Source organism: Leuciscus leuciscus (assembly GCF_965113295.1).
Source record: "Leuciscus leuciscus genome assembly, chromosome: 12".
Lineage (NCBI taxonomy): Eukaryota > Metazoa > Chordata > Actinopteri > Cypriniformes > Leuciscidae > Leuciscus > Leuciscus leuciscus.
In genome coordinates this window covers 34490332-34505342 of record NC_138736.1, presented here as the reverse complement: position 1 = coordinate 34505342, position 15011 = coordinate 34490332, and the positions used below count along the sequence as shown (strand labels likewise).

Here is a 15011-nt window from a genome sequence, read left to right as displayed (position 1 = left end):
TCAATGTATTCATTTCTTTAAACACTTCTGAATGGTAGTGTACATGTAACTCTAATTGTAAACAATATTTTGCATGTTTTCGTCATTAATAACTTCCGCCTCTGAAACAAGTTAGCTTTGCAGATGATGTCATCAAGCCCCTCCCCTCTAACCACCCAGTTTTAACCATCCAATCAATTCCTGATGCCGAAAATCAAGTCCGCATTAAATTTCTTCTGAGTATTATGTTTAATTCAGAAATATGCCACATAGCAGATTAAAAACGCTGATTTCAAGCAAAACTCAACGCACCTACATTGTCAAATTCTCAAAAATATTCTCACAGAAGTCAAACATCAAAGCCTAGTCCTGCTTTTCTCCTGCTAATTTAGGATAAACGTCCTCCACAAAAAGGCTCCGAGCCCTTGTGACTGCTCCAACATATCCGGGGCCAGCTCAGTTCCAAATCCATCCGCCCTCAATTCACATTCGTAAAATCCTCCTCAACTTCGAAAACAAAGACAAAACCGCTCTCATCACACACCCCGCAGTCTTAGAGAGGCATTACTGTCCGATCAGAGGCCCGCCGCTGCCAAACACACACTATTCACAGTTTCATCTTTAATCCAAAAGCAAAGTGACATTTAAACTGAGTTTTATAATGAAGTTTACTTGCAAAAAATAAAGAGAGAAGTTTTGCTGCTGATGGCATTAGCATTGGCAAATAGACTGCATTATCATAATAATTTAGATTTATTATTTAGGGAGAGACTTTCTAATTTAATGCAGAGTACATTTAAGATGGGGGTTCTCAACTGGTTTGACCATGGGACCCACATTTTCCCATGGTCATTAAGCTGCGACCCAATTTATTTTAAGGAATTTAAATATGTGTGTATATATATATACTTAACTAAAGATATACCATTGCTAGGCGTGTTCCCCGAACCATATAGGAAGCTGCTTAAAGGTGCAATGCGCAAGTCTCTGAGTTTTTGCAGAACTATGCCCCCTCTGGCGACAAGCGAAACTGCAACCAGAGGTGTGCACGCTCATTCCGTCCCGAATCCCTCTTATTTATTTTACTGTACAGGATTATAGAGGCAATCGCAGTGATCAGAGAAAGGCTCATTCAGCCCATCAGGCAATTGTTTAAGCATGTATGGGTTAGAAAAACGGGTATTTTTAACATGAAATGTTGCGCATTGCACCTTTAAGATATACCTTCTTACGTCCGACGTTACCCGGTGCTGTCCGTGGCGATGGTGCTGAATTGGTTGATATCGATGGATCGATAACCATTTATTCACTCATGCAGGGGCTGCTTCACTGCATTATGTGAGAAAGCGGTGTTCTTTATAAAAGAAGCTCTTCAGAAATAGTTGAAATTGCATTTATTAGGAAAAAATAATCCAAACTATAATAGCGTAGCCTACATATTTTAAAATTGTATCATATATTAATGCCATGATAACCATTTCAAATTTTTACGTGCTTTCTTCTCTTTCCCATTTTTGTTCGCTGAGGTGGAGCTGCAATGAAATATTGTTCTTGTAAATACTTTCCAGCATTTCAGTAATAAAAGTGTACATCTTACGTACGGTGTTCGGCAGTGATCAAAAAGGATTTAAACAGTGAATTTTGAATCTCTTCTTGTAAACTCAGAGATGTGGATTCAGACGGCAATTAAATTACCACACGACCTGTTTGTCAAAAAACAGTAGGTACTAATTTGGGCAGGGATTTTTACGCGGGTTGGGTGAGAAAAACACTGACATTATGGATTCGGACGGCACTAAAATCACCGACTTACCCCTGTAAATGTTTAAAATACCGGACGAGTCCATGAGAAACAATTAGCGTCCGAATAGGACTTAACTGACAGTAGCCTATGCTTTCACTGGCCTTTAAAAGCGCTCTTTAATTAAATTAATAATATAATTTATATATAATAATATAATTCAAAATCTAACAACAATCAGTGTAATGACAATTTTATTCTTTGCATGAAAACACTTGAATTAGCCTAACTGAACACTGTCTGGGTGTATTAAAACTTCAGAATTATATTCGTATAGACCTGCAACAGTGATAAGGTAAAGCTAAGAGTGGTCCAGACCAACCTTCCAAACGTATGACTTACAGAAGGTATACTTAACTAAGAACGTTTCGGGAAACACGTATTATCGATAAGGTACAGCTTAAGGTGTAACTTAAGAACGACGTAGCGTTAAGAAGGTTTCGGGAAACGCAGCCCAGATAAGGGAACAGGTGTAACATTAACAACCATGGAGACTAACTAGCAAAGGAAACACAGGCTAACGGGAACAGAATAGAACACAATGACACTAAACACATCCTTCTCCTTCCGCTAATCATTTCTTGTCTATCAATAAAACCAGCCTCAACCCCATACATCAAATGAGGTCAAAATGGAAACTGTAAAATTAATTTGAAGAAAGCATATGAGAATTGATCCCCCTGGAAAACCTGGAGCTCCACAATGTTTCACAGGGATTTCGGTGCCTCTCCAGTAGGTCACCTCTGCCAGGCTGGAGTGTAGAGAGCTACTCTGCGCTGGTTACTGGCAAATAACAGCAGCTCAGATATTTGATGAGAAGCCAAACACTTTAATTCCCTTCTTTATCCAAAAGGAAAAGGGTCAAAATCAATGCAAAATGGAGATATTCAGCATTAGAACCTTTAAATAAAAACGCTCAACAGTGAGCAACTCATCTTCCTTCCAAGCTGAAACAAGACTAGACTCACTCAGCTATTTATAACTGAAGATATTTCCATTGTGCCGTCTCGGCTGACAGTGATCTCTATCTGCAGCACTATGAATATATCATAAGGTAAAAAAAAAAACTCTCGTATTCTGAAGAGCGAAACTCTGTTACCTTGGCAGATTAGTTATGCACGGCTTTGCGCACTGATCAAATAAATTAGTCTGGTTGAATGTGAAAACAAAACCAGGTCATGTGTGAGAGAGAAAGAGAGACAGAAAATTAGACTTCCCTTGAAGAACGGAAAAATTTCATTTCCAAGTTGCTATAAAGAAGTTGAAAGCTGCTGACAGTCACTGTGCCGTTTTGATCGGCTCACGTTTGATCAAGTCTGTCAACGTTGCACAAGCCGCTGAAATTAGACATGTACACATCACACGCCAAGCAAGGAGAAACTGAAATCTCTGTTCGCACGGCATGTCAAATCTTTTCAAATTTGGTTGTACTTGTGTCAATGTACAATGTCTCAGCTTTGTCTGAAAGAGGAGAGCAGATCTCTGCTGTTGCAGTCGCGATGAGCGCTCTGAGATGAGAGACTGATCGCAGATTGTTTGGTAAACTTTGGTAAACTTCTCGCTAAGTTGAAGCTGTCGTTAGCCAGCAGCGAGCATTTGATGACGTCCACAGCATCTCTTTCACGATGGATCAGACACTTTCAGGTTTGTGGTTTATTAGAAAATAAAATCTCCCTACAATGTCATTGAAAGTGAAGAATGGCTGATTCATCCTTTGTTACCAATTCAACAAGCATAAAAGCAACACGAAACACCATTTGCAATGCCTTTAACATAAGTAATGTGACATATTTCCAAGTGAAATATCTATTCAGCAATTATAAGCAAATGAACAAATGAAAAAAGTATATTGTATATGTAAGGAATAATTGACGACAGGCCGTTGAATTATTAGAAAAATAATGCACATCCGAGGTGGTAATGCGGTCACGACGCGAAGCGGAGTGGCCGTTACACCTCGGGTGTGCATTATTTTTCTAATAATTCAACGGCCTGAAGTCAATTATTCCGCTTATACTACAGTTACCACACCTCGAAACATTGTTCAGATTATGTATTTCAAGACGTTTGTAAAGTTTTTGTCATTAAAACGCTCTTATATGTAGGACTAATTTCTTACGCATCTAATCCCATGCCTCCGTTGCTAATTCCAAAACGTCATTTCAGAGTTAGTAACGGAGGTTTGAGCCGCTGATAGCAGACTAATGCTGGACACACGACTAGCTGACACATTCTCTGACTGTTTCATCGACTGCAGCGGATTTTAAACACCGACTTTGAACACAGACTGAACGCGCTGAACACGCGTTTGGACATGATCATCATAAGTATCAAATTACATTCATAACCGGCCTTAAAGTGTGTCCCCGGCTTTATGCAGTTATTAATGCAGTTATTAGAGAGAGATGTTGCAATAATGAGACAGAAAAGCATATGTGCGTCAATATTATTATTTATTAATTAATTCAATTCGTTTTAATTAATTCGTTAATTCTTTTTTTTTTTCTATTATTGACAGATGACAGTAGACTAGCCAAATAAATGAAACCCAAAGCCCTTTTAACAAGTAAGCCTATCAATAATTATTTATTAGTTCAATTATCTGCAATAAAAATCCGTGCTGCAGGACTATCCATTTATTTAGCCTATATTCAGTTTAATTTTCTATTGATTATAGATAGGACTTTATAGTTTATTTATTCAAATTAAACTGCATGTTTCTATTGATTGTGAAGCTAGACATTGAAAATTGCAGATCAAGCGCATGGGGCGAAATGCTTTTTCTTGTTATGAATTGTATCCTATTTTCCGTTATTACAGTTGACTACGCGAAGTGATATGGAACTGTAATGCGGTCAAGACCTGCCTGGAACTACTTTAGACGTGCGTTTCCCTGAAAATAATGCACACCTTAGAACGTTCGTCAACCAATCAGATTCAAGCATTCAACGGCCCTGTAGTATAAGTCTAAGTGAATAAGAGGATCTATATGAAATCACAAACTGTTCCAAATAAAAAGGACAATCAAAATAAACACATTTAAAAATAAACAGAAGCTAATGAAATTGTCTTCTAGATTTAGGATACAACCAGTTAAGCAATTCATACATATAACAATGATGAGTACGATATGGACACCTTGACACAAATCTGCACAAATAAATATAAACAACATTAAGAGGCTTAAGATAAAACGTCAAGGGTATTTTGATAAACAATACTGGCATAATCAACAAGAGGCTATATTAACTGAAAAACAATTATTTTCATGACTTGAAATGTGAGACAATTAATTAAGCGATAAAGTAAACCCAAACAACATGTTCTATTAATAATATAATCAATATGGGGCTTAAAAGTAAGTTCATAGTCAATCCAAAGACTGAGGTATTTAAATGAATCAACATTATCAAGAGATAAACCATCATCAAACATAATATTCAAATCAAAAGGATAGCAATGACAACGGCGCATACCAAACACCATACAACAAGAAGACCTCTTATTCAATATAAGCATATTATGAAACCATTTTTTAACAAATTTTAAATCAGATTTGTAAAAAAATCAGAATTAGTGGTGTAAATAACAGTGTCATCTGCATACAGATTTGAGCATATTTGAATCATTAATAAAGATAGAAAAAAGTAACGGTCCCAGAGTAGACCATTACACCTTTATCAACAATTACACAATCAGACTGAAAACCCTGGAAAACAACAAACTGATAACTGTTATGAAGATAAGCATTAAACCAAAGAACAGCATTTCTAGTTAAACCAATACAGAATACAGTTTATCAATTGTATCTAATACTATTGTTTAGATTTTATTTTTGACTTGGAAATAAACAAATGCTCTTCTGTAGACCTGATCTCCAGGTCAATACATCACTTAGACTAATTATCAACACATGCAATATTATTAATGCATTACTTCATATTAATATTCACATTATTCAAGTTAATATTCACAAGCTATTCTGTGGCATCACAAGTCTCCATATCTGTCCACCCCAGAAAAGTTTCCCCACAACTTTTTAAAACAAAGTTAAGCTCTTGAGTTGCTTAATATATGTTTACCCCGTTGTTACATCAGCAGAAGGGGTTTCAAAGGTTTCTGTAACAGCAGCGGATGACCTGTTTTCAATCTCACCTGCGCATGCTCTAATTTTGAGTATGCGATTGACATTGCAGCTGCGATCTGTGGCCTGTGAAAGTATGGATCTTTATTCAAGCTGCCAGCTGGGGTCTCAGTGGTGAGTCTATCAGAGCGCTGTTGGCCGGAGCTCAGGTAAGCAGTGTTCTGGAGAGAGCTCTATTAGAGTGGAGTAAAGCCATGTAATCACATTACATTTGCCTCCTTCAGCCCGGTGCCAGAAACGCAAAGCCACATTAGAGACACGGAGAGACCCAGACAAACTCAATCATGTTTAGCCTCTCTCTTGTGCACACACAGACATGTTTTTACTTATCTCAATGAGGGTACAGACTTCTATTTTTTTGCTTTTTTAGATATTAAAGATAATTATTATAACTATAGACTAACCCAAAATAATGAATTTTTTCACAATAAAAAAACACATTGTTAATGGTGCGCGACTTTTACTTGCATACATACACACATAGGGCTTGACATTAACCGGGTGGATTTCAGTAGTTGCGTGTAACGCAGTCACTCCTACTAGCAACTATGGCGGGTTGAATTTTATATCCATTTTTCAATTGTAGTCTTTTAAAAAGGCATCTGAAATAATAAACTAAGTGCAATGATGTTTCGAAACATATATACACTAAAATATCTGATACATTTCCAATACTCATTTCCCACAAAATAGCTGTGCTTTCTCTCTTTCATCTTTCCCACAGCGAGTTGACACACAAACCCGCCTCCCCTCACTCACTCGTTTCATTTGCTCCGGATGAATATTGATTGTGTTACAGGGCTAGAATTTCAGCGTGGGATTGAGCGTATTGCACATATTTTTACTCATTCCCTCAGATTTTGTGCTCACACCCAAAGTGCGCGTACATAAAGCCGCCTCTCAGTTCTAAATTGAGGTCTTTTTCGCTGCACTGCACTTCGCTTCATTGAACTTAAACAGTCAAACACACACAAAATAATGTCTAAATGCCGCTCTTAGTGAGAATTCATGTAACAGTAATGTTTTAGGTGAACGTAAACAGTTGAGAAAGAAAACGAATGTGTAGCAGTAATGGATACGTGCTTCAGGTATTAAAGTGACAGCAACCTAATATATCTGCTACCAAATGAGATAATATAAAAAATCTCTATATGGCAGTTTTCCCCATGGTATCAATGTCAAAATTGTGGCCAGTGAAAATTCTGAGTGGCTAGTAACTTTGGAAAACCAGTAGCCACAGTGGCTGGTGAGCAGATATACACAAAATAAATATCTAAAGGCCAGAATATAGTACAGGCTTGACGATGGTCCAGTAAGCAAACATACAGAACAGCCTGCGACCAGCTAGAAACCACCTAGTAATGACCTAGCAACCACACAGAACACCCTAGCAACCACCAAAAACATGACGTTACTTGCCTCCACTATCACACAGTCCTTCAGACAGAAGCATGTTGGCAAAAGCCATTTGTTCTGGAATAGACATTGCTGTGATAACTCACCATCTTCTGTGTCTGAGATCTTTGATCTTTCACTATCGTCAGAGATTTGCAAGAGTGTTTGAGGGTCACGAGAACACACACGTTACATCAGACATAATGAGAACATCGACACGCTTAAGAGACACACACATGCACTACAGCCTGAATGAGAGACAGGCAGCTCCCTAGGTGAGTGTTCTGGTAGAACAGACACAATCGGCTGAAAGACAGGTTGTTAGAAGATAAGACCTGCCCGAAGAGGCCACAAAACCTCAGCACAAACTTTAACAAGTTAACTACATGAGGACATACTACAGACCTTTACTGCTTAAAATACAGCTAAACTAACAACAAAAAAGTGACAAAATGAAACGCTTTGAGTGTTTCTGTACTACACACAAACATACCACAACACACATTACCTGAGAAAGATCTAAAAACACACACAAACTGACACTCACGCATGGCTTGTTTGACTAACTCCATCACACTTGCTCATCTCTGCTCCAGTCTGCTGGGTTTTCTGGAATATTTCATAGTTTCACAGATCAGAACAAGAGCTTCGCGTCTGCCAAGATGTCCTGAGCGGCTTCACTCTCTCGGAATACTGAACACCTAACAAATATGAGCATGCAATTTACAGCGCAACAACATCATGAAGGGATTCTTTTTTTTGCATTGTTGCCATTTTTATCCATAGTATTGACAGAGAGAAGTAAATCACTGGGAGAGGAAAAAAGAGAATGGATTAGGGAAGTGACATGAGCCAAATTTAAACTTACATGAGAAAGTAAGACATGTTCGTAGGTCAACATATTTTGTTCATCCTGGAACAACATTCCCGTCTGAAAATTTTGTCCAAACCAACACTGGAACTAAAATATCAAACAAAAACTTTATTATTTTGCTATATGTATGGGGAAACATATCCTTTAGGCTGAAAAAAGGTTTTCAGATTTTTCTTTTTTTTTGTAGCAACAACAGCACTAATGAACTCAAAGACTGATGAGCGCTCTTCACTCTATCCGTCTCACTTTTAAAACCGTTCATAAAACCCAAACTATTCAGGTGGTTAAAAGCAGCTCATGAAGTAGACATATTCTGAAGAACTCAAGAACATCCTCTGCTGGACTAATAAACTTGCGTTGGTCACACAGAACTAAACTACACTACTGTCAACTGCAATTACCACAAGGCCTCTGCCATGGTGATCAAACTGAGGGAGAATGGAAGTCATAAACGCTGAGCTATCATGGGGCTCTGGCCATATTTGCATAAATAGAACTGATTTATGGGTATTCGGGTAGTCAGACTGAAACTATGAGGCGGAAGTATGCATGACATTATCCGTTTAATGGAATTTCATGCTCTGTCTCTCGCTTGTTATATGATAAGAAATGTTGCTCTCATTAGATATAATACTCACTATGAACATTCTAAAAATGTATTGCAAAAGTGCCAATCACACCAAACTGCACAATAGTTCAGCGCAAATGCACAAATAAATGTGAACCATTTACACGTCTCAAAAGTATCGACATGCAACATGGCACTTAACTTATATAGTACACACACATAATTTCAAGGCAAACAGTTTGGAATGATACAAAATGACCTGTGTGATTCACAATTATCCTGATTCACTGTTTCTGATGGAAATATCATATAAAGAAGCCTTAAACTACAATAATCTTTTGGAAAAGGGGTGTTTTAACCACACGAACACCTTCAGCTCAGTTTAACAAAGCACCCATAGAATCCAGTTCCTTCAGGGGTGCAAAACGAATCTGTTCCCACCCCAAGTGTAAAGCAAAACGTGATTGCTTGTAGTGAGAACGTGCTACGATTGGTAGCAACGTGGCCCTTATTTGATTGGCTTGAGTAAACGGTGGGTGGAGTCCACTTATTTGTGGATTTGTTTGCACATCTTGACTGTTTCAGAATGTTTCAAAATCCACAAATGCTTGTGTGCGGGGATCTACAAATGCACAAGAAGTGATTCATCAATGTGTGCAGCGATTCACAAATGAATGCCAGGCAGAGTTGTGTTTGTGACATACAACACATTTTGTGTATATATTTTTTATTTGCAAATCTCATTTTATTTATTTGTGAATTTTATAATTTTTTGTGAAATTCTTTACATTTATTTGTGGATCTTAATCTATGCATTTGTGAATTTGATTTTTTTTTTTCGTGAATCTCAACATTTATTTGTGAATCTCAATCTATTTATTTGGTATAACGCAGCAATTCTAACCCCAAGTCCTTTTCTCGTATTACCTTGTCAAAGAAGATTTGTGTTTCTACACTGAATCTTAAAAAATGTAGATGCATCAAGAATCAGATTGTCACTCTGATTCAAAACCTAATCGGATCTTGACTTCCTTTGACTTTCCCTTCACACTACCATACTTCCAACAAAAAGTGTCAAACACCTACTAAATACAGAGACTTTTTAAAGTTGAAGACCCGAGGCTCAGGAATATGTTTTGAAGTGTTGTCACTTACTCAATAACAACTCCTACACTGGTCTGCATGTCACTAGTGTAGCGTGATAAAAACCGGCGTGGACAGAATGAAGCGGCTCAACAGAGGAATCCGAGGAGCCCAGAGGCGAACCCATATGTCTCGCCATGTTATTGGGAAACAAACCCGTGATTTGTGTTGGTTCGAGAAACATCATGCTGGACACAGGCATTCATTACACAACACTGGTGACAATGGAAGAAATTTCAGCACTCGACCAAAGGAGAGATGGTATCGCAACCGGCTCAGTAATTATGAGGCTAAACCAAAGTGACAAGCGGTTTTGATTGTGGAAACAGAGGTTCTGAGATACAGACTGGGATAATGCATGCCATAATGGTATTATTGCAACCCTTCGCAGAGAGTGACTCAGGTATCAGAGCGGCCCCTGAGAGGGAACGAACAGCTGATGAAATTACTTCATATTAATGACTCACACAGGGGGGAGCAGATCCACCTTTGCGGTAATCTGATCAAAATGTTTTCAAATCGCTTAAGAGACGTGTTCATGCTGACCTCAGTTCATTCTCAGAGCTTGATAAAGATAAAGATATATGACCACGTTTGGGGCAGATGTATTAATCATGCAGGCGTTTGATATGATGTATCTTTTCTTTCCAGACTTGGGAAAGCGAATGTGATTAGTTGATTCGTGTAAACCCAGATGCTGGGAGCGGATATGACTTGGTAATCCCTGTACATATGAATGGTAAGATTAGATGTGATTGGCTGATGGGATGCCACATGGGGTGGAGATGAAAACACAAACTGCAAGGTAAGAAGTTAAAAAGTAAAAGTAAAAAAATAGCAAATTTGGGGAAAATGAAAAGAAAAGAGATAAAGTATATGGGGACTCAAACGTCTCACTCAATAATCAATAGAGAAATAAATAATAGTTGAGAAATTAAAAATGAATCAAATAATAAATTAATAAACATTAAGAATAGGGTTAAGAATTTAGTATTTAGTTCATAGAAATACTGAAAATAAAATATTCGGTTTAGCCATTTATAGTATTAAAATAAGAACAATTTGAAAATAGTCTTTCAAAAGTTTGGGGTTCAGAAAGATTTTTGATCTTGAACAAAAATTGATGCATCTTGATTGAAATAAATGTTGTGATGTTATTTCCATCAAGATGTGCAAACATGTTTGGTCAAGATCTTGTGTTGACAATGCAAGAGTCCAGCACTCTGTAAAGTCTCCTCAAGCACATCCCAAAGACTTTCAATGAAGGTCTGGACTCATGTGTGCCAATTCATGTGTGAAACTCTTCTTCATGCTCCCTCCCAACCATTCTTTCACAGTTTGAGCCTGATGAATCCTGGAATATGGTCATGATGTCTACCTAAATGGTTGTTTAAGAAATGAAAAGCTACACACTCCATCAATTAGGGTTAGAAGAACTGTTACCAAACATATAACATGCTAGAAACATAATAATCACTGCAATAATCATCCAATCATAGACTATTAAGCATTTGCCTATTTAAATCCAAACAGTGGCTTTTTTTGGCCAGGCAGTGTAGGCCTGTATCTTTTATTATATATTGAATAAACTTAAAATATTTACTTCTCAAATTATTATTAAGTGGCATAAATAGGCCTGAATTTGGAAATGCAAGAGATGAAGAATGTATGTTGAAGAATAAATAGTATAAAGTGGCATTTTGAAAGCCAACAAAAATTGTATCATATTGTAAATCTTCAAGACACACTCTTCTGTTCGACCCCGGAACACTGATGTCATTTACAACAATATGGGTGCAAAAAGACACTTGAGGGTAAAGCTGTCGCAATAGATACATGAAAACCAATGACAACACCATGAGCACAATGTGATCAACACAGCCAAAGCTTAGGCCTACATAAAAACATGGAGGCTTCTCAATACTAGATCAACAGATTAAGAGATCTTCTTAAAGGGATAGTTATTTTGTTCCAAACCCCATTCCCATGCAACACATTTTGCATTTATTTTACATACAATGACAGTTCATCCTAAACACGTCTATCAAGCAACAAAAAGGACAAACACGCACCATAAAAATAGTCCATACAACGACAGATTCCTGTTAAATCTGATTTCAGTCATTTTACAAATATACTTTCCCCAAAACCCTTCAACTTCTTCTTTTGTATTCCACTAAAAAAATAGGACCATAATTGTTTGGAATGGCATGAAGGTGAGAGAACAATGACAGCCTCTTCATTTATCCATCACTATTCCTCTACAAAGATGTCTTGTTAATTTCTCATGACTTGTCAAAACTCTCAGGACAGTCAAAAGATCGTTTTCCAGTTCGCTCCTGACGAGGAACATCTAAACACTGATTCAGAGTGACAGCTTCAGATTTATCATCCCACAGATGTTTGAATCGTTCCCAGTGTTTCAGGCTCCTGCACAGACGTGTGTTTTGAGGCTGTTGAAACGATAGAGAACAGCTGGCGACTGAGTCGTTTCCTCTGACCCCGGCGCATTCGAACGGCGCCCCCTAAATAAACCTGTCAGATGCGGTTAGATACGGGCACTGCGGGGCGGTGTGCCAACTCTACCCACCTCTCCGGGCCCACCATCTGTTAAATATGCCACACGCGAGCCCGGAGACCTCTGAGACGTGCAACATCAAGAGGGGCTGGCGAAAGCTCCAATGTATTTGAACTGATTATTTTGCAACTCTCTCTGATAAATTAAAACGCAAAGCAGAGGAAATCTACAATGGTGTCAGAAGCAGGTGAGCAAATAAGACCATTTTTTTCCACATAATCGAAAACAAAAACAAGTAAATCAAACAGATGAAATGATTTAGGATGTCTCCGGTAGACGGCCGCATCATGAACTGTTCTATTACGACTGACAAATGAGATCAGTGTCGGAAAACATTCATTTCTGTGAGAGCTTTGGCGAGCTATTGAGTTTGTTTTATATAATTTATCGATATGAGAAATGTCAACAATAAAACACAAGCAATTATAGGCATATATCACAGATAACACTTTCTGTCTAGACAGAGGACTAAAATGACTGTAACGGCACAAATAGAGTAAGAATTGTTTTCAAAAAAACAATTGCATATACCATTGCAGTTATTGTTCATAAAAAATAAAACTATTACAAATCACTTTTGCTCATTTAAATAAAAAAGAAATAATATATGTATATATATATATATATATATATATATATATATATATATATATATATGACAAAGGCACATCATTTTTTTTTTAAACTTACAATTGAAATGAAAATGCTCAAAAGTATCAATAAATACAATAATACAAAAAATATATATAATAAAATAACACTGGCAAAAGACTATGGTAGAATCTCAAAGTGCGTAGATCTGCACAGTTGATGGTAAAGTACACAATTACATATGAATTACACTGTGAGAAAATATATGATTAATAAGTTATGACAACATGTTTTTACATTGCTTATCAAAACTCATCAAAATACGTTTTTTTTAATAAGTTATACAAGATTCAACTCATTTTTTAAGTCAGTTTAATGTAATTTAAGTTGAAATGACTTAAACAACCAAGTCGATTGTACTTGAAAATTTAAGGCAACTTTTTACAGTGTAATGAAAAAAGGTGCATATTTCAATGCATATCAATCAATGCATATTTCAAAAGTCCAGCAGAAATAGTGCCTCATCTGCCTCAATTCTGACCTTGCATACTATTATACCCTTTGTTAGAGTCCCTGAGGAGAGTGACGTCTGTACTGTAGTAATGGATGTTACAGTTACTTACGTATTCACCGTAGGCATCCTGCACGGTTGGAGGAGGAGGTCTGTACCCAGGTGGGGGCGGAGCTCCTCGTGCTCTCTGTGAGGGAACCCCCCTCCCTCTGCTGGACGGGACCCTGCTGGGCGGAGCTCCTCTGGGCGCCACCCCCCGGGGAACTGCAGCCTGAGGCGGAGGAACACCCCCTCTACTCCTGCAGGACAAACACCTCAGCTCAATATACATCAATGAAATTTCATATGTCAATCAATTACATTTTTTGAAAGAATCATAGGCCTTTGTGAAACATTACAACAGGAACAATAACGAACAAAATAGTGTAAAACAAAATAATAAAAAAGCCTAAAAAATGTCATATACATGAATTGGTGGTTTAAAAAACGTTTCAACTACAATATGTGCTTAAATGTTTGAATTAGTTTTATAGACAAGCTAAAGTTTAAGTCATAATATATTTAACATTTTGCTTGTCCCTATGTAATTCCCACAATTCCACAGTTTTGATGACTGTCTAAATTTTTGACTATAGTGCACACTACCGTTCAGTGGTTTGGGGACTTTTTTTTATTTTTTTTTAAAGGAATTAATACTTTTATTCAACAAGGAGGTGTTAAATTGATCAAAAGTGACAGTAAAGCCTTTGGCAGTGTTACAAAACAAATTGCATTTCAAATAAATGCTGAATTGAACTTTCTGTGACACTGAAGACTGGAGCTTTGCCATCCCAGGAATAAATTACATTTTAAAATAATATAAAAATATTATATAGAAAGCAGTTATTTTAAAATGGCAATAACATTTCACAATATTGCTGTTTTTACTGATCAAATATTTATTTTTGATCAAATAAATGCAGCCTTGGTGAGCATAAAACAGAAAAATCTTGCCGACCCCAAATTTTGAATGGTAGAGTATATAAAAAAATTAACTTTACAATCACAGGATTTTCTATGAATCCTTCAGCTGACAGACAGACAGATGTAGTCTAGTTTCTGGCTATCATTTACAAAATAACAACCAAACTGGGGTACGTGAGGTGACAGAGGGGGTACGAACAAAACAAAACAAAAACAGAGTTTTGCCGTTCATTAAATTCTGTCCCACCTTAAAATAAGCATGTATTTCTAACAGGAAAAAAAAATGGTAAAAACAGGAAAATTGTAGCACTGTAAAAGGTAAAATACATGACATCCAATCAAATTACCTCATCTTTTGCAGTCAAAACAGACTGCATCCACACAAGCAGCATGCATATGATAGGTTGTGTGCAGAGTTTGATGCCTTAGCAAATCGTGATACAGTACATTACCGTCATTCTCGA

At 37.2% G+C, this 15011-nt stretch overlaps 1 protein-coding gene across 2 annotated transcripts in view; it reads right to left on the bottom strand.

The window, feature by feature from the left end:
• Positions 1 to 15011, bottom strand: part of khdrbs3 (KH domain containing, RNA binding, signal transduction associated 3) — a 135294-nt gene that overhangs the window by 25423 nt on the left and 94860 nt on the right. For both annotated transcript variants that reach the window (XR_014210506.1, XM_082186269.1), the window contains exon 6: positions 13697 to 13883. Coding sequence is in view for 1 of the 2 variants with exons in the window: in XM_082186269.1 (XP_082042395.1) it covers positions 13697 to 13883 (187 nt within the window). In the remaining variant the exon portion in view is untranslated. The remainder of the gene's footprint in view (positions 1 to 13696; positions 13884 to 15011) is intronic.